Source organism: Annulohypoxylon truncatum (genome assembly GCF_022578515.1).
Source record: "Annulohypoxylon truncatum strain CBS 140777 unplaced genomic scaffold F4807scaffold_44, whole genome shotgun sequence".
Classification (NCBI taxonomy): domain Eukaryota; kingdom Fungi; phylum Ascomycota; class Sordariomycetes; order Xylariales; family Hypoxylaceae; genus Annulohypoxylon; species Annulohypoxylon truncatum.
Window position 1 is genome coordinate 66,674 of NW_025953830.1, and position 18,795 is coordinate 85,468.

The 18,795-nt window shown below is 50.3% G+C and overlaps 6 protein-coding genes across 6 annotated transcripts; 3 read left to right on the forward strand and 3 right to left on the reverse strand.

Moving 5' to 3' along the window:
- Window positions 1–1,020: 1,020 nt before the first annotated feature.
- Window positions 1,021–2,026, forward strand: F4807DRAFT_464774 (uncharacterized protein; the record flags this gene model as incomplete). Its single annotated transcript, XM_048002180.1, has 3 exons — window positions 1,021–1,041; window positions 1,178–1,623; window positions 1,696–2,026. The coding sequence occupies 3 exons, from the start codon at window positions 1,021–1,023 to the stop codon at window positions 2,024–2,026; spliced, it is 798 nt and encodes a 265-aa protein (XP_047849816.1).
- Window positions 2,027–2,474: 448 nt separating this feature from the next.
- Window positions 2,475–4,443, reverse strand: F4807DRAFT_454050 (tannase-domain-containing protein; the record flags this gene model as incomplete). The annotated part of the gene is made up of 2 exons (XM_048000532.1): window positions 2,475–2,589; window positions 2,741–4,443. 2 exons carry the CDS (start codon window positions 4,441–4,443, stop codon window positions 2,475–2,477), a joined length of 1,818 nt encoding a protein of 605 aa, XP_047849817.1.
- A 786-nt stretch (window positions 4,444–5,229) lies between these two features.
- Window positions 5,230–7,451, reverse strand: F4807DRAFT_287239 (MFS general substrate transporter). Its single transcript, XM_047994760.1, has 4 exons — window positions 7,273–7,451; window positions 6,775–7,212; window positions 6,040–6,520; window positions 5,230–5,972 (listed from the first exon to the last, which is right to left on the reverse strand). Exons 1-4 carry the CDS (start codon window positions 7,354–7,356, stop codon window positions 5,503–5,505), a joined length of 1,473 nt encoding a protein of 490 aa, XP_047849818.1. The 5' UTR covers window positions 7,357–7,451; the 3' UTR covers window positions 5,230–5,502.
- A 1,485-nt stretch (window positions 7,452–8,936) lies between these two features.
- F4807DRAFT_443504 (uncharacterized protein) lies at window positions 8,937–10,495 on the forward strand. The gene is made up of 2 exons (XM_047999558.1): window positions 8,937–8,970; window positions 9,041–10,495. The coding sequence occupies exon 2, from the start codon at window positions 9,649–9,651 to the stop codon at window positions 10,231–10,233; it is 585 nt and encodes a 194-aa protein (XP_047849819.1). The 5' UTR covers window positions 8,937–8,970; window positions 9,041–9,648; the 3' UTR covers window positions 10,234–10,495.
- A 104-nt stretch (window positions 10,496–10,599) lies between these two features.
- F4807DRAFT_443505 (uncharacterized protein) lies at window positions 10,600–13,252 on the reverse strand. The gene has a single exon (XM_047999559.1). It carries the CDS (start codon window positions 12,855–12,857, stop codon window positions 11,016–11,018), a length of 1,842 nt encoding a protein of 613 aa, XP_047849820.1. The 5' UTR covers window positions 12,858–13,252; the 3' UTR covers window positions 10,600–11,015.
- Window positions 13,253–13,539: 287 nt separating this feature from the next.
- Window positions 13,540–15,102, forward strand: F4807DRAFT_443506 (Homocysteine S-methyltransferase). Its single transcript, XM_047999560.1, has one exon. It carries the CDS (start codon window positions 13,987–13,989, stop codon window positions 14,947–14,949), a length of 963 nt encoding a protein of 320 aa, XP_047849821.1. The 5' UTR covers window positions 13,540–13,986; the 3' UTR covers window positions 14,950–15,102.
- The last annotated feature ends 3,693 nt before the right edge of the window (window positions 15,103–18,795 follow it).

Here is an 18,795-nt window from a genome sequence, read left to right on the forward strand (position 1 = left end):
AGTTACACATACCATTTTAATGCGTTTATATTGGTTGTTAATTTCACTTAGAAATACGAGAATATTTGAACAATTTCAGTAGAGCTTTCAAAGGCTTGCACAAGTAAAGCTGATGTCAGATGCGACAGGTACGGAAGTGCCAGAATACTACCCAACCGCCACGGACGTCAGCTTCCAAGAATTCGCCGGGGGCTTGCGGCTGAAGATTAGCGGTGGCTTGCCCCCGTAATATTGGCATTCGGTACGAGCTGCCCAGTCACAGCTTGGAGATCAACCTGTCTTAAGACGCTGATGATCGGTTAGCTCTGTGTAATGAACCCGGATGGTCTAGCTTAACTTATTTCGAACAATTTCGAAACCCAACAAAAGTGGTATGCTAATTTGCTTGTCATCTCGCTGCGTTGCTTCTGGCGACCTTGCGTACTCCCGATCTCACTCATCTCGCAAGAATTTTCTGTCAATGGCGGCCAAGGCTGTCGGACGCAGTTAACTTGGGGTTACACAAAGTGTTCCTATGACTGAAATCAATCATTGATCATCCAAGACATGCATGAGACAGTCGCGGGTTGAGACGGGCGAGAGGCCGGGCTATTACGCTTAACGGTGGTGCCCTATCGGTACATACCATATGCCCAAGGTATTGGCTAGGACCCGCGGTCCTCGATATACACTCCAGTCCGTATTTTATATTACCCATGGGGTAACTATGACCTCCCGGTTGAGCCACGAGTCCTAGATAAACCCTGAACGTCAATTGTTAGAGACCAGGCTGAAGGGTTACATAAACAATGCTCCTAGGACTATGAGACTCCGTTGAAATCTGCACACCTTATCGTGCAGCTAGCTGCAGTCTCGGGTTGCATTCCGAGGGTTGTGGCTTCAATGTCATGAATTTCTCATAGAGTATCTGAAACGCACCGAAGGATTTATCCTACTTAAAGCGCCGATGAAATAGATAGACAACTCGACGGTAGGATTCGTGAAATGCTACGGCGTTGCGAATCATCCAATGATTCTTCAATGGGGAGACCGCCCCCAAAGGTACGAACGCCATCCGCGACCTGGTTTTTCCTTTTTGGGAACCCCAATGCAGGGGCCGGACCAGGATTAGATGGTCGACCTGTGTTGAACTTAGATGCGCGAGCAGACACACATATTATGTGCCAATGCGTAGCAGCGCGGGTCCCTCTTAACCTCTCTCTCGTCTGGGGTGTCTGGGGGCTTAGAGGTTGCGCCGGAGGCAGGTCTGCCACACGTTGTTGAGGGACCGACAATAGTGCAGAAGCCGCACGACGACAAGGCGCAGTATACATACGAACAGCAACCCCAAGCCTACCCAAGCAATTTTTACCAAAACAATCTTTACCCGAACGGCGCATATCCGCCTACAGGGTATGCTCCTTCAAGTCAACCAGCTCAGTCCCAATGGGGAAGTACCCAGAGTAGCGCATATCTCAAAGATGGAGCGCCACCGAGCGGCGCGCCGCCTAGCAGCCCGATGATATTAGGGATACCGAGAAGGAAGTTCTGGTTGATATTTGCACCGTTGATTGCCTTGCTCGTCATTGGACTAGCTGTCGGTTTGGGTGCAGGATTAGGAACATCACATAAATCCAGTTCTGAGTAAGTGATACTAAGGTGTTCCTGGAGAAGATTCACGCATCTCGACTCAGTTCATTTCTAACAACCACGCAGCACACCCAGCACGACAGCTGCGCTAACTCCAATCGTGTGCCCTAATGCCAATGGCACGACATACCAAGCCACCGGCGAAGACCCATTTCTAATTGTTTGCGATGTGGACTACAGCAGCAACGAGGCGAACAGCGGGACGACAGATATCGGTAACACGGCGACAGACTCAATAGAGGATTGCATCGATGTATGTTCGAACAACACGGCGTGCGTCGGTGCCGGCTGGGGTAGTTATGAAGGTACCAACACCTGCTGGATGAAGGGGACATTGGGTTCATCGCACGAGGCGGATAATTGGTACTTCGCGATCAAACAGCAAAAGTCGAGCTAGGCAATTAACTGGGCGGGATTCTTTTCTTAGGTATGGAGTTGAGAAGGATATATGATAATTGATAATTGGAGGACAATACGCGTAGTATCTTAATCGATGTATTTCCTTAGGCGTAAATACCTATATAGCTCTCTCAAACAGGATAATGGAGAACAGTGGATCCCGATACTCAGATCTGTTTCTTCGTAGGGCTGAAATGCAGACTATATGCAGTTTCAACTGAAATCCTGGTCATTATTGGCTCCACCATGAGCCCAGAAGCGCAGTATCACAGAAACATACGGTTTACGTCTACATGAAAATCAAAGTCAAGACGAAGTGATGAGATTTCTTTCATTATGAGCGCTTGTCAATTCAAATGTGCTAACCACCTGACTATATACAGCACCCCGGGCCCCCAAGTCCCTGAAGGTCTAGAAGACAGGCCGTCGAATCCCCCGTACTCCGGTCATATGATATCAAAAACCCTAAAGATATCTGCAATAACCGAGAAGGGGTTCATGTAAGTCATAGAAGCCGCGCTGTGAGTCGCTTCCCCAGTACTGTTACCACTGCTATTAGTACTACCGCTACACAATCATAAATTAGCAAAGTCCTACAATCACACCTCCCACCATCCATAACACCGAAACTGCAACGCCGAAGAACGGGGCAAGGAGGGATGCAAACGTTTCGCAAAGGGAGCGGGGAAAAGGGGGGTGAGGGAGTACTAACCCGCAACTCCAACTCGCAGCATCATTCACATCGCCCGACGTATTAAACGTCGCCGTATTGGGATACGTGCAGATAGGCCGCTGCTTCAGCACGCCACTCGACGGATCCGTGCTCGTCTTCCACGTCGTCGCGATCACCTGGTCGATCGGCTCGCCCTTCTCCACCCAATTGACCAGCGCGAGGAGCACGTCGTGCTGCGCGTCCGCGTAGCCGGGAACACTGTACGTATCGTTGCCCAACCAAGAAGCTTGCGTCGCGCCGCCGAAGGCCCACGGCGCGTCTACGGCCGTCATCCCGCAGTGCTGCATCCCGGGGATCTCGAGCCTGCGGAAGAATTTCCGCGCTTCTGTCACGTTGCCGCCGCTCGTCGTTTCGACTGTGCGGTTATAATACAGGCTCCCCGCCGTCGTGGGGACCAGTCCGTCCGCCTGCCCATGGTATAACAGCATCTTACCCCCGCGGTCGCGGAACGTGGTTAGATTGTAATCATCCGCCGTCGAATTTCCCGGGTCCAAGGACGTCGCGAGCTGCAGGATGCTATCGTTGTACTGCTCGGCCATGAACATCGGGTCGTTCAGCACGAAGTAGCGGATGTACCCCACGCCGTACGGGCTCGCGTCCGAGTAGTTGAGCACGGTGTACATCTGGTCCTCGGACCCGGGCAGGTACCCCGGCATGATCTGCTGCCCCGTAGAGTCGAGCACGAAGCCGTCGTACATCTTCTGCAGGGTGCCGATCTGGTCGTCGTTCATACAATCCTTCGACTTCGAGAAGTCGGAGTCGCCGCCGTTATTCGTGCACTTCATGCCGTCCCAGTTGATCTTGCACTGCTCCGGAAGGCTGATGATGCCATCGGTCACACCGTCGTTCGCGTCGCACTGGCTCACGATCGCCGCGCCGATCGGCTTCAGCGATTCCCAGGGAATATGCTTCGACTCGTCGGCGGGCCAGTTGTACGTCGCGATCTTGCCGACCCACGTGTTGAGGTGGTCCGTATACCAAGACGGGGCGCCGACTAACACGCCGTCGAAACTATCCGGCGAGATCTGCATCTCCTTCAGCCCCTGCCGTCCGCCCGTCGAGCAGCCGCTGTAATACGAGTAGCTGATAGGCTTAGCGTAGTACGTCGCGACAAGCGTCTTAGAAAGCACCACCGTGCCGTGCAGCGCGCGGTACCCCCAATCGGTCCTCATCTCGGGCTGGTTAAGCGCCCAGCGGATGTCGGCCGTGGTCGAATTATGGCCCGTGTCGGTGGATACGACGGCGAAGCCGTAGCGCACGCCCGCGCCCATGTCCAGCCAATTAATGCCGCCTCCGAACCCGCCGTTGCCGACCGCGAGGAAGCGACCGTTCCATTCCGCGGGCAGGAACATGCCGATCCTGTACGAGGACACGGGAGACGATGCGACGGCGATGATGACCGCGCATAGCTCCGGCAGGTTCGTCGGCGCGATCGGGTACATGAGATCTGTCAAGGGTTCGCCGAAGCTGCTGCCCGCGCTGACGTACTCGACCTTCTCGACCTTGGCCGAGGAGGGGAGCACATTAGCGAAGGTCTCTGCATTGCAGTTCGCCTGTCTACGGCTCTTGGGTCTGTTGTTGTTTGCGTTGCCATTGCCCTGTGCCGCGGTAGCAGCGACGAGTAGCGAGACGACCACGATGGCAAGGTTGATCGATAATTGGAGGAAGCCCGAGCACCTCATCGCGAAACGTGTGATGCCTCCACACCGGTATGCGATTCGAGCTGCTCTTTCGGGGAAGAAAGTGGCCTGGTTTCGACTACAGGCTGAAATTGGGCTTACTATATATACTACGGTAGGTTTTGCGACCACGCACGTCTGTACGTACACTGCATATATAGGTACCTACATACTACCTAAATACTAGATACTTAAGCGATCCCGAGGGACCGGCCACGCATGACCAAGCCTTGGTTGATCTGGATTGACATGTCGGAACCGTGGGGAGGTTGGGGTTAAGTGAACCTCATTGTGTCATCCCTGTGAAACACAGCGCCGGTGCTCGTGGCTGCAAGTAGCGATCTACCATGCACACAGGAATTTTACTCGAGCAGACGCTAGACGGGCACGGGACCGGACGGTATCTGGCAGAACGGCCCAGCCCAGTTTGCTAACACGAGAAAGCACCAAGAAAACTAGCCCCCAACAATAGAGATCAATGTGCATATGACGGCGGATACGACCCTGGAATCTCATTCAAGGTGCGGGGTTTCCTACCCGCGGGAAACAATGGAAATACATTCCTACCGGGACAAGAATGGACACTACTATCTAGCGGTAGGTCGTTGGCTTTAAGTCCGACCACTGGAGCGGGTGATTCCGAATGCAGGTCCCTGGAAAGCTGTCGTAAGTGTCTAGCTTGGAAAGAGACACATCTCGGCTTCTGGGGAATCCCGGTGTCAGAAAAGCTTAGTTGAGCGTACTGTGGCTAGCTATTTCATCACAATCTACGTAGATAGGTATTTAGAGAGGGCGGTGACTATTGTCACTAGTTCTTTAATGTGGCTTTATGCAGTAGACGTGTCTTGCCCGAGGAGGCTTTTTTGATTACGTATGCCCCTCAAATCTTCTCGATAAGAGGTCGACATGAGGATTACCTAGGTAGGTAGAGGTAGATACCTGTAGCTACAGATCGAAACAAGAAATATGAACCGTTATTGTACCGATATTCATCAACCGACAGACTAGCTAAGTATCTTGAAGCTTTTATGCTAGAAAGGAACTAGCAATTGTGAGAAATCCTCACAACTTGTACAGCCTAGGAGTTATTCCTTCAGAAGCTGCGTTCAACAAGGTCCGGTTCTTTCGTCCGTAGTAGTATCGTAGTCCAAGGGCACCAAGAGCTACGAAGAAGAGCATGGCGCAGTTTACACCATGACCAGTTGGGTAGCCTTTCTCCGCCTCGTCGGCCTTGTAGATCCAAACACCCGGCATTTGTCCAAGGCCGGCGCCGATACTGACGTTGATAGCAACCGCCAGCCCAATAGACGCCGTGCTCCACATGTTCGACGTGAGCCAACCTAGCATGGGGGGAATGCATCCAAAGGCCCCGGCAGTTCCGACGATTAAGCAACCATAGCGGCCGAGATAGTCGTCAGCTGGTAACACGGCAGATGCTAGGAAACCTGCTGCTCCAATCACTGCTGCAGCGGCACAGTGATAGCCGCGAGCATTGAAATGATCGGCGGACCATGACATAAGAATTTGGAAGACTAGATAGTGACTTTTATTAGCATTGCTTTTGCAACTTCAAGATTTCACAGATTATGCTAAACTTACTGTAAGCGGCAGCCCAAGGAGGCACCGTAAGTAATTGCGCCTCTAGATCATGAAACCCTAAACCGGCGACGATCGATGGGGAGAATAGTGACAGCGAACTGAAAGGCAACGAGACTGCAAAATAAATAGCATAGTGTCCGTACAATCGCCAATCCGTAAGCGTAGATTTAACATCATCCCAGGTCATAGATGAAGCTGAGCCCTTGGCGCCTTCGAGATACAGTCGCTGCGCAGCTAAGTCTTTCTCGGACTCCGAGAGCCATTTAGCTCTCTCGGGCCAGTCTGGTAGGAAGAACCATACAAGAATGCCGGACAGACATGAAGGAATACCTTCAAGCATGAACAACCATCTCCAAGCGGAAAGGTTTTGTGTCCGATTCATATGACCGATTCCGTATGCAATGGCACCGCCAAAGGCGCCGGCGAGGGTAGCGCTCGCGAGAATGAAGGCTACTCGTACACTTCTTTCGTCGCTCTTGTACTAAATGTGGAGAATATTGTTAGAATACCTACGAGACTAGTAATCTCCAGACTAGAATCCTCCAGAGATTCTAGCGTCTTGGACCCGCCAAACTAGGTAGGGAACACAACCTGGAGCGCAACCCAAAAACCGGTAATTGGAGACTGGGGCTACAACTTAAAACCGGCATTTTAGAGACCCATCTTGAGCCTCATCATCGCTTACGCGATATGGGGGTGCGGGGAAGGGGGAAAATGCTATCTTTTCTCACTCACCCAAAACGTCAGGTAATAGATCAATCCCGGAAACAGACCAGCTTCGACTGCTCCTAGCAGGAAACGGACTCCCGTCATCTGGGAATAATTCTTAACACCGCCTAAGCCGATCGTGATCGCGCCCCAAGCGACCATGAGAAAGGCAAGCCATCTCGAAGGGCGAAGCTTTTTCAATAGGATGTTCGAAGGAACCTCGAAACAGAAATATCCAACTAAAAAGATCATCAATGCGATGTTAAATTGGTAGGCCGTGGCTCCGGTCTCGGTCTGCATGTCATTGTGGGTTGAGGAGTTGAGGATCCTGGCATTGCCGATGTTGGAACGATCCAAATAGCAAAGGAAGTAGATGGCGGCGGACAACGGCACGATACGTTTATCTTGCCTCCATACCAGCTTGCGCTCTTGCGCTGAAGTAGCATGAACCGTATTGACTGCCGGCTGATAATGGTCAGAAGCTATATATGATTATTGTCAAAACCCATCCTCTGGGAAACCTACATCTTTGAGACTGTTCCTCTCCAGCTCCTCGGCCATAGGACCGGCATTCTTCTCCACGTCGCTAGGCATATTTTCGGTCGCCATTGTGAATAGTCAAGCTCCTTCGCGCTTATAGGTTTGACAGAAGCGCAGCACAAGCACAAGCACAAGATGTGGATATGGGATTATTAAAGGAGGATTTAGATTTGGGGAAACCTTCGACTGACTCAAATGGGAGTATGGGGAAGAGTACCCTTGCATATGCTAGCTCTGGGGAACAAAGGATTGTGGTAAGCTATCCGACGGGGGTAATTCCAAACGCGGGGAAGAGGTTCGCCATCGTGACCACTGTCAAAGACACACCTTGGCTAGCCAGTCCACTCACCGCTGCTGAGCTCCCATGGGACCGAGATATGGGACCGAACCTTTGTGTTACAGGCTCTAAGCATCCGTTTTGTCGAATAGCATTCCACGAAAGCTTACATCCATGGCAGCCACGATAACATAGTGGCATTGTAAGATCCCGTCAATATCTCCGAATAGGTAGTAATCACCAATGAGGAAATGAGACGAAGGTGCCGTAATCCGTGCCACATCAAACTGCGGAAACGTGCGGGGGAGGACAAAGGCATTGGTATCCTAGATTCGCTCCAACCATGGCCATCGGGGCGGATTCAAACCGTCCGCCGTCACCTGGGAAACCATTCGCAACATTTCAGTCTCTACCAAGCCAGGGATGGCCGAATAAAGAAGCGTAAGATCTAGGCCGGCAATCAAAAATGCGACTAAGACGGGACTTTGCATGGTCTTTCCGGGAGAAAAATAAAGGCCCGATTCTAGCTCTGGCTTGTCAGCTATCGGCTCCCACTGAAATTTCAAGGAGAATCGTGCTGATCATTAGCCGGTATGGTGACTTTCTGCGAAGTCATATTTATCGCGAGTCTCGATAAGTGAGAGCGAAAGGGTTTCCTTTCAATTGAAAAGTCCCTTTGTCGTGGCAAGATGTAAATCTGGCAGTTTAACTCAACGACGGGAATATAGAAGCGTGGAGGCGAATCCCAATGTTTGCCCCGATGCTTCTCTACGCTAGCAGCGCCACCGGCGAAAACACTTCAAGTCGCCTGAGCTACTACCTATCCCTTAATTGAGTCCGAGCGTGAACGGCTTGATCCATTGTCGGAGAGCATGAGGAATAGGTATAGTCAGTATTTGTATTGATGGGGAAAAAACATGTAGCATCAAACCAGGAAGCACGGCGGCAAGAACTGCGAGAGAAGAGATAGATCGAGGTGCGTCTCAGGGGCCTTTAAAAGCCCACACTCGACAAACGAAAGATCTCGATGTCCGGCCAGATGGAGAAAACAAGCTTTTCATCCAAGAAGGCCAAGAGGCAAACGACACCGCGCTCATTCAATTATATCAACGAGGACTTGTGACTTCCCTCTCGTAATCGAAAATAGATGGATATTGTAAGCAGTCCTAGAGGATGTTAGTAATAGCCTTTTGAAAGAATCGCGATCGTAATTCAGCTGGAGCAGACTAGAGAAGCTTCCAGGGCTGTCAACACGAGCTGACAGGTGCTAAAATGTCCTTATTTTTAGCATGTTTAGCAGTCTTATGGTGACTTTAAGGGGTTTCATTGGCGCTGTAGCTTCGGTTGGTCAGTGCCACGTGCTGCAGCCCTATGAGACGAGCCTCTGTAATTCGCCGGCTCGCTAACTGTTCGAGGCGGTTTAGCCTACATCCGCGCATGGCTTCCTCTCTCAGGATTTTTGAACTTCGAACTTGCCAACAAATACGTGGGTCCAGCCGCTATATCATCCTTTACGTAAAAATTTCATTTCGAATCGAACGGCCGAGAACGTTAATTGATATCATCAATTCCATATTGAACCAATAACCTCGTTGATTAAACTGCAGCTGAAATAATCGGAGAGGTTGGGTTTTTTGATTGAATTATGATAGATCTACCTGCAGTTATGAGCTGAAGGAAGTGAGGGGACTGAACTAATATGCGGCTGCCTCCATCGTGAGGTTTCCTGCCACTCACGAAAAACTACGTAGAAGTGATGGACAAAATGATGGATACACCGGTCCCGACATGATGGGAGGTGCAACGGAACACGAAGCTTAGCTGGGTAAACTTTCCTTGGCAATCCCCAAAATAAAGATGGAAATACAGAATAGGGAACTGCGATGCACGAGTTCGTGTGGCATGACTTCATACCACCGTCTCACTACTTGGCAAGCAACACCCAGGTAACAAGCTGGAAGTAAGCACCGTAAGTTCAGTGAATACGACAAGGAGGCTGCTTTTAGGAGAGGCAAGCACCGCCACGAGGTAATAGATATAATATTCGAAATGTATATATAAGAGCGTATCCCATCGTTCCTTCCATGGAATTATCAGATCATCATCGCCATCCCATAAAACAAGAATCTCCCATCATCACCCAATTCAAACAACCAACTTCTCACCAGAGTAACCCCTCAAACACCATCTCGCCCACCAAAATGAAGACCTTCGCAGCCCTTTCCCTCCTCTTCCTAGGAGCTAGCGCCGTCCCGGTAACCGAGCGCCAGACTCCAGCCCCCACCGAATTCGACATCAGCAGCTTCAGCGCGAACACGCTGCCGCATGGGACCGGGGCCTTCATAAGCTTCACTATCACCGCTCCCGGCACCACTCTAAACACAACGTGCGCGTACTCGGACCAGTCCTCCGCCTCCGAGCTGCCGTCCGTATCCCTGCGGCCCTGCGATGATGCCGCCGTAGAGTGGGAGTTCATGCAGGACCCGGCACAGCCGGGGACGCAGGGCAGCTACCGCATCGTCGTCACGTACGCGTACGACGCGCCGAAGAGGGTTGCTGGTTACCACGAGTGGCCCGCCACCGACTTCCCGCTCGAGAACTTCGGGTCTACTGTTGAGACGTTTTATACTGGGACTCCTGACTTTGTTATTACGAATCTGACTGGTTAATCGGGGATTGTTGAAGTGCGAGGCGTATCTACCTATCCTAGATGCTATCTAGGTACTTAGGGGATCGGAATTTAGAAGAAAGACGCATAGAGTTATGTCGGCGCAAGTTTCACTTACGAGGGGGTAGAAAAGTGGAAGATGATATCGTTATAGTGAAGATAGCGGTTCCTGAACATACTGGGATCTATAATAATAATCATTTACTATCACATTACCTTCTCGTTACCTTGAATGGTATCAAGTTCTGCTTTCTGAGTCTAGGTACCTACATTTCACTGTGTAACATGAATATAAATCTTCGAATGGCATATGCCCCTTGAAGTTATCACACCCGCGCTCACGTGTCTTACCAACGACCCAACCATCTATCTTTTCAACATTTGATTAAAATAATATAGTTTTTTACATGGTGTTAAATAACTATTTAGATAAGGGTACCACAGCATCAGGAGGCAAGAAATACATATAGGTTGACTCATGAAATTCGCTATGACTTGCGATTGGGTTATTTTAATATCATTACAAAGAGAAAGTCGTCAAGGTATAGTAAGGCGATATCCACCGCGTCTTGGGACGCGTTCCATCTGATGAAAGCAAAAACAATTGGGGAATCAACGAAGATTATCATAAAAGAGGCTCCAGTGAGATTTGTTCATGACCAAACACAGCTCGGCCGCTCGTCGCATCCAAAAAGCCAAACCACCTACTGCAAAACCCACACAAGGGAATCCAGCAAAACAAGCTTTTATGTAAGAACAGTTCGACACCTAGCGATGGACCTATTAAGTGGCGTGAGAGGCCTCTGCACTTCCACTCGGCCCGCTTATTACCTCTCCTGCCGGGTGTCTTATTCGTTTCGGATCTTCGAGAAGAGCATATGCTCTTTCCATTTTACCCTTGCGACCCGCCTCCCCAGCCCGCTCCATCTCGTCGAGGTCGCTAATGTCGGAGGAACTAAATGAAGTCTGGCTCGGGCTGCGGTTCATCACCATGATAACACGGCCTTCCTTCTTGAGCTTGGCTTGCTCTTTCTTGAGTCTTTGGTCCTCTGGGTCGTCGCAGGCAAGTGTCACAATATCTATACCTGGCAAATTACGCTCCAACAAACTGTGCAAATCGGGCAGCACTGATTTGTCGGGTCGATAAGTACCGCTATCGTTATCAATTATTAGTTGATAATCCTCCGGCTTACCCACCGGCGGTTTTTGGGGATGCTCTTCAAGTTCGGCATCCTCGCTCGATTCCGCTCTGTTCACCCTCCTAATGAAAAATTCTCCAGAGCAAGCAATATAAGCCGCAGCATCAGAATGAAGCGTATGTTTCGAGAGCAAATCCAATCCGATCTCTTTTCCGGTGGCTGTCCATCTCATCATTCCGTCTAGGGTGATGATGTAGGTGAATATATGCCCCCCTTCTCCATAATGTGCCATCTTCAAGAATTGGTGAGAAGCGTCTTCGGTACATGCGTCGAATTTACCCCAAAGGGTATGCCTATCAAAGTTGTATATCCGCCTGTGTTGATGATGGAGGGCTTTGTTTAGAACCTTGCCCCGCAGCCCGCGGCCTCGGAATAGGAGACCAATAATGGGCCGGAATTCGACATATCTATGGTACATTTTCGTTGGTACCGGCCCAGCTAATTGAAATTCGTTGGCCTGGAAATCGTACTTTTGGGCCTTCTTCTCTTGCTGTTTGCCGTTGCTATGGGGTGCAGACGCAGCCCCATCCGCGCCATGGGTGTTCGAGTCGTCACCATCATCTACGTTGACCTTCGCGCCTATCATCCGACCAATCATGGGCGAGAAGTGCTTGAAGAAGTAGGTTGGTCCAACGGTGTACATGTGGCCATATGGCGGGTCCGATTTACCTAGGACAACAATGCTCACAAACAGCCTCGGCGTCATAGACTTATCCTTGATAAAGGCAGTTTCACAGGCCTTGAGAATATATGCACGTTTGCTACCGCTACGCTTCTTCACTTCGAATTCGTTATCAGGGGCTGAAAAGCCCGCCCAGTCTTCGCCGACATGGTAGACCTGGATGGACACATGCCCGAGCCTGTCGTCGTGGTCCGGCCAGTCTTCGTCATATAAACGACATTTGAGCTTAAACCCAGATGCTGGGACATTGGCGACAATCCACTCTTGTTCCCATTGAGGTTCCAGAGATTTCCTAATCGTGCGGGTGCGGTAAACAAGGTCTGGGTCTTCTTTATGTCGTTTCGGTAGCGAAGTCGTTAGAGTAGCAGCCAGGTACGGATCTGATGTGCCCGTACTTATGTCGGCAACAGGTAAATTTTCTGCTCTATGAAATATAAATTTCACCGTGAATCCCGGAGGGGCGTCAGGGATGGGTGTTGGGTCGAACCCCCCAGGAGGCTTTGCTACGGCCTTAATCTTTTTCTTCTGCTCCTTGAATTTCTCCTTCAAGGTGCTGCGACGAGGAATCGGACTACCTTGCTTCTCATTGGTGTCGTTGGGGCGCGAATGTTCTTCGTTCTGATGGTTGTCAGGGGTCGGCTGGTTGGGTTTCTCGTTATTTACATCGCCAGCGGGCCCTGGTTGCGACGGACGGTCTTGGCTACGGAGCGCCGGATCGACCTCTCCATCATTGGCAGTAGACATAGTGTGTGAGACTAATTTAGATGATGTCAAGTGTGGCAATTCTTGTCGGTCCGGTCGCCACCTTGCTACACCTGAAATACCAAGCGAAGCGGGCGCGATCGTCTTGTGCGCGTTGTAGCTATTAATATCCTGGTTGCGATTCGGACTTCCGGAAGAGACGACACGGTGGGCGCCAAGACGGTGGTTTGCGCGCGTTCTTGGGCAGTCAGGGTGTTGGAGATGCCCAGCTTTGGTGGGTTGATCAGTTCCACCCCAGGGATGGATAGGACTCGAGGAATTAGTAAACAAAATAAAACTGTCTTAGTATAGTGTCAATTAGAAAGGCAATTGAAATAGGAGGGTTTCACGAACACCAATGTTTGCCCAACCGTTTGACGATTATAGAGAAGAATAAGGTGTAAGCGGGAAGAAAAAAAGAAATTGAATTCGTCGCGCGACAGGAGCTCTTTCTTCTGCCTACCTTGGTACCTACCAAATTGCTATCATCCATGCCGCTTTCCCGAATTATGATCTAGCTGGATATCAAATGTGGCTGAAGCTGCTAGGATGCTACGTCACAATTTACGACTCTTTAAGGCTTAGCGGAGCGACTTGACAAATCAGAACAAAGGATTCAAGCAGTAACGCGCGCTTAGTGTCGGAAGAATTAACTTATCCATTCCGAAAATTCAATTCAAGCTTCCAAAGATCCCGGATGAAGCTTGGCGGGGATCCTAATTGACTTGCTGCAAATGCAGGGAATCAAGCATGTTGATCGACCTTGCCGACTTTCCGATCTCTTGTTATCTCTCCACTATTGTAAGGCTGCGCCTGGCTGCACTGGAAACTGTCACCTTTTCACTTTTTCACCTTACCCATGGGTTTACCTGTGGTTTTTAAGTAACTCATACGGGATACGTTACCAACAGATTCAATACCAGCATTATAGAATTCATGGTACTAAAAGCGTCTCCGCGCATTAGCCCATTACATCTCTGCTAAGATTGTTGGATGGGGAATCTGATTTATCTCACCTCGCCGTTTGCGCCACACACGTCCAACACTGAAATATTTAAATCTGCTAATATACCCATGTTTTGAAGTATATGTCCAGTCTTGTACTATCGAGGCATCAACGTATTCTGTTCAAATGGATGAGGCGAATCTTGCCCCCGTCTTATTCCTAGATGGAGGGTTGGGCACATCTCTCGAGGATAAATATGGCGTCAAATTTGACGAAAATACCCCGCTATGGTCCTCTCATCTCCTTATCGATGACCCGAGGACTCTGCGTGCGTGCCAGGCGGATTTTGGCAGAGTCCCCGTCGACATCTTGCTCACAGCAACGTACCAAGTTTCAGCAGAGGCCTTCGCAAGAACCAAGACCCCAAATCATCCGCAAGGCATCGGCCGCCGAGATATCTCGGCTTTCCTCAATCTCGCTGTTTCGATTGCTGAAGAAGCTAAGGCCCCCGAGGCCCAGGTGGCTTTAAGCCTCGGGCCATATGGTGCCTGCATGATTCCTAGTCAAGAGTACAGCGGGAAGTATGATGCAGAACACAATTCGTTAGAACAACTGTTCAATTGGCACCAAGACCGCCTTGCCCTGTTTGAGCAGATCGATCATCTAGGATCTCGCATCTCCCTCGTTGCTTTTGAGACCGTCCCAAGACTGGACGAGATAAAGGCCATTCGAGAACTTTTCACCCGCTCCCCGTCTTCTAAATCGAGCTCGTCTTCTCTTCTTCGTGGGGAGATACCATTTTGGATATCCTGTGTCTTTCCTGGCGATGCCTATACTCTTCCTGACGGCAGTGATATTGATCAAGTGGTCCATGCTCTTCTGAGTCCAGAATATTCGGACGTTCTCCCTTGGGGAATTGGCATCAATTGCACTAAAGTAGCAAAGCTTCCTCGCTTGGTTGAGATGTATGGACGCTCTGTTTCTAAGTTCGCCAGTTCTGGTCGACTTACGGGCCATCCTACGTTAGTTCTCTACCCTGATGGAACCAATGGCGAGGTATATGATACGGTGACGAAGACATGGCAAGCACCGGCTGGTCACCAAGATCTCATGGTAAGTACAATTAGAGATGCGGTTATGTGGTCTTAAGTAAGGACGCTGAATATGCATCTAGACCCAGGCACCGTGGGAAAACCAACTTGCTGAGGTGGTTAATCTCGCTCGAAATCAGCATTGCTGGAAGTCTATCGTGGTTGGTGGGTGTTGCAAGGCAACTCACAGCGACATCACGAGACTTCGTGCCGTCGTTCGTGAAACTTGATTAAGAATAATCACATGAACCACCGTTGGGTTTCCTTCGTCACTCCATGTACCATGGCCAGCAATGAATTAAGTAAGGCGCACACCGCGCAGGCGCAATCAATCAAGTGGAGATAGTGACGACCCCTACCAATTTATTGGATAATATATTCTTCATACAGATGAGAACGTTGGGGTGTTACGTATGATACCAACGGGCAACACAAAACTCCAACTCCGGATTGTCTGGCTTGCAGAAGAGGAAATGGGGAAAAAGGAAAAATCGCAAGCTGTTAACCGCAAATGGAATTATATGATCGATATATCTTATGTGATCTACAACTTGTCATTTGAGAGTTGAGACAGCCTTATGATTTTGCTTTTTACTCCCTTTCTTCTCCAACGTCATAGTACATCACAATACCTGCCTTTGATATTGTATCAGTTTTCACTCGCCAGCTTCGAGGGTCTTGTCAACTCGACCCGGAGGTTGAACTTTGCCTTTGCATGTTTTTTATTGTGGGCTGCCAAGTGGCAAGCTCGTACCCGCAGTCTTGGCTTTCATGTGGCCTGCTTAGGCGGCCATCTACAATAGACAGATGGATCAACATAGTACACTGACAGGAATGGGTAGATTTACGCCACAGCTAAAACGCTATTGTTGCTCATCACGCATTTGGCGTAGACTCATTTAACAGCATTGAGCCTCGGGCTTTGGGTCACCTTATTATGGATATACAAGCTTAGCACGCCAATCCCAGCATGTCAACAATTCGTACAGTTCGTATACGAAATATGAATCAAGACGGGATTTCCAGTACTAATCATGCATCAACTAAAAAAGGCATGCAGTTTCCCAGGGGTAAACAAACCAAATTTACGATTAATATCACGACATTTACCATGGCTTGAAACTCGTTCCTTTTCGGAACTGGAGAGAGATGTATGTGGATATTCCTAGTAGCGGTAGCAAACGTTTCTCCAGTTGATTACTTTTGTATGACCTGATGTGTGTAGGTCCTCACCCGATGCAGTGAATGGATGTATCTTCCCGTTTCCAGAGAGGAAGTAGACCTACGTGTTCGGCCGAATATACTAGTACCAATAGTACGCGACGGACTCGAGCAGTGAACATGGGATACTTACATACATACGATGTAGGTATGTAGGATTTGGCGAATGATAAGAGATCGTCCGAACACGTCTATTTCCACAAATGTGGGTATTCCTTCTCTATTCTAGATCGAGGATCTGGTTCACGTTGCCTCCTCAGCTCGACTTGCCAAATCGGGTTACATCATTACTTCTTTCGCCTGTCTCCCCTGGCCGGTGCCTGCATCTCGCGCGTGGAGTTTTGCTTCTAGAGCAGCCCAAAGGCTCCAAGTCTAACCTCAACCGAGATTGACATCGACCGGGGCTGCATTGCAAATCCCTGCAGGTTCTAAATAAACAGCAATGGTCCATAGAGGCCCACTGAGAGGAGCTCTGGGCAAACGTACCAAGCAGCTGGAATAGTATAGCATAGTACGATGGCTGACCCCAGAGCCCACAATGTTCTCGATTTTAAAAGGCCAGCTGCTCTCCAGCATGCATAGCTTTTGGAATCTTTCTTTTCATCCCATCACACCAGATTGTGTCTGCCAATAGCTCTCGTCTCCTCTCGACTCGTTAGCCTCGCAATCGCTTGATCGGTCCAACTTCAGTCATTCGCTTGTCGTGAAGAAATATCAAACGTCATAATGGTTCGTCTGTTGAAGTACGCTGGCGCCAGCTCCCTGCTGGTTGCTACCGTGAGCGCCAACTATGTCAGCTCCTCGCAGTACGAGGAGGACGACTGCACCGAGACTGAGGCTTACAGCGCGACCTCGGCTCCTTACCCTACCGCCAGCTCCTCCACCGGCGGATACCCGGCCATCACCCCTTCGTCTTCGGCTGGATACCCGGCTGTGAGCACCTACCCGGGCTCTTCGTCGACCAGTTCGGAGGAGGATGACTGCCCTCCGGAGACTGAGTCGGAATCCTACAGCGCTACTTCTTCCACCTATCCTACCGTCTCTGTGACACCGGGATATCCCGTCTCGACCCCGAGTAGTGTTGGCTCATCAAGCTACGAGCAAACTTCCTCAGTCTACCCAAGCAAGAGTGAGAGCGTCTCCGTTCCTGGCTACCCCACGGAATCTGAGAGTGCCACTTACCCCGTCTACCCTACCGGGTCTGAGAGCGTTTCTGTCCCCAGTTACCCTACCTCGACTGGCGCCACTTACCCCGGTGGTGAAACCGAGACCTTGACCAAGTACACTACTCTGGTTTCCACGATCACTTCGTGCCACCCCACCGTAACCAACTGCCCTGTTGGATCAAAGACTACCGTTGTCGTCCCCTACCCGACGTCAGCTCCTCACGGATACTCCACCAGCGTTGTCTCCCTCACCTACCCGGCTGGTACTCCCTCTTACCCCGCCGAGACTCCTTCCACTTATCCTGCTGAGACTCCCAAGTACCCAACTGAGGGCGCCAGCAACCCGGCACCGACGTATCCCGCGTCTTCCAAGGTTCCCACCTACTCTGCCTCTTCCGAGGTACCCACTTACCCTGCTTCTCCCGAGGTGCCTACGTACCCCGCAAGCCAGCCGGCCGCTTCCTACCCTGCTTCGGCCCCGTCCTACCCGGCCGAGACTCCCGAGTACCCTACCACTGAGGCTACTAGCAAGCCCGTCGCTACTTACCCTGTCGGTGAGACCTCCGCCCAGACTGCTCCTACCTACCCCGCTGGAACTCCCGGCTACCCTGCCGCTTCTTCCACTTTCTCCACCAGCTACGGCGTCAACAGCACCACCTTCACCGCCCCTAGCTACCCCACCGAGACGCCGTCGACTACGACCGGCTCTTCGCCCATTCCTACTGCCGGCGCTGCCGTCGTGGGATCCGGCGTCACCGGTGCTTTCGTCGCTTTCGCTGCTCTGTGCGTCGCTTTCTTCTAAACGGGGACTGGGCACCCGACACTTATCTACGTATATGATGCTGGATAGTGGATAGTAACGAAGCGACGGTCACGTTACATCGAGAGTCAGGAACGCAGGAACATCGAGACGCGATGAGATGGGATGAGGGACTTACATTCACGTGGGATACATGATTATTACTGTAGACTCTTATTCTATGCGCGAGGATCCGGGCTCTTGTGGCTAACCTAGGTATGAATTGTTTTACCGGTCACGGGGGAGGCCTGGGCTTGCGGAGCCAAAGTCAAGGCCATTAATGTTTTAATATTAATGTAAATAATTCATTACGGTAATTTTACCGCTACTTTAGACGAACCAGTCTGCCGCTCTTTTGTATTGCATTTAAATATCTACCTACGTACGTTTGCCATTTGGACCTAAGCGTTTAGTGCAGAAGCGGGATATGATTCAATCCTTGCTTAGGGAGGGTTTGATCATTGCCTTATTAGAGTTCAGAAAAGTCGGACGTCTTGCCATTCATACGGATAATATACTCCGATTTGTGTCCACCCGATAGTCGTGTGATGTCAGACTTCCGAGTGTTCCGTCCCGCAACCGCCGCACAACAACACAAAGTATTGGAAGGTGTCTGTGCCAGACGAACCTTATAAATTTACACGATAGGATCCGGATAAGATTTATGCGTTGATTAGTATTATATACTTTAATTTCATACTCCTTTGACTGCTAGTTG

Excerpts from the sequence above, each read along its gene's own strand:
- F4807DRAFT_287239 (XM_047994760.1), bottom strand. The coding sequence starts at position 7,356 with ATGGCGACCGAAAATATGCCTAGCGACGTGGAGAAGAATGCCGGTCCT. Across the intron at positions 7,213-7,272 it reads AGAGGAACAGTCTCAAAGAT|CCGGCAGTCAATACGGTTCA; the intron begins GTAGGTTTCCCA and ends GACCATTATCAG. Across the intron at positions 6,521-6,774 it reads TCTATTACCTGACGTTTTGG|TACAAGAGCGACGAAAGAAG; the intron begins GTGAGTGAGAAA and ends CTCCACATTTAG.
- F4807DRAFT_443504 (XM_047999558.1), top strand. The coding sequence starts at position 9,649 with ATGGAATTATCAGATCATCATCGCCATCCCATAAAACAAGAATCTCCC.
- F4807DRAFT_443505 (XM_047999559.1), bottom strand. The coding sequence starts at position 12,857 with ATGTCTACTGCCAATGATGGAGAGGTCGATCCGGCGCTCCGTAGCCAA.
- F4807DRAFT_443506 (XM_047999560.1), top strand. The coding sequence starts at position 13,987 with ATGGATGAGGCGAATCTTGCCCCCGTCTTATTCCTAGATGGAGGGTTG.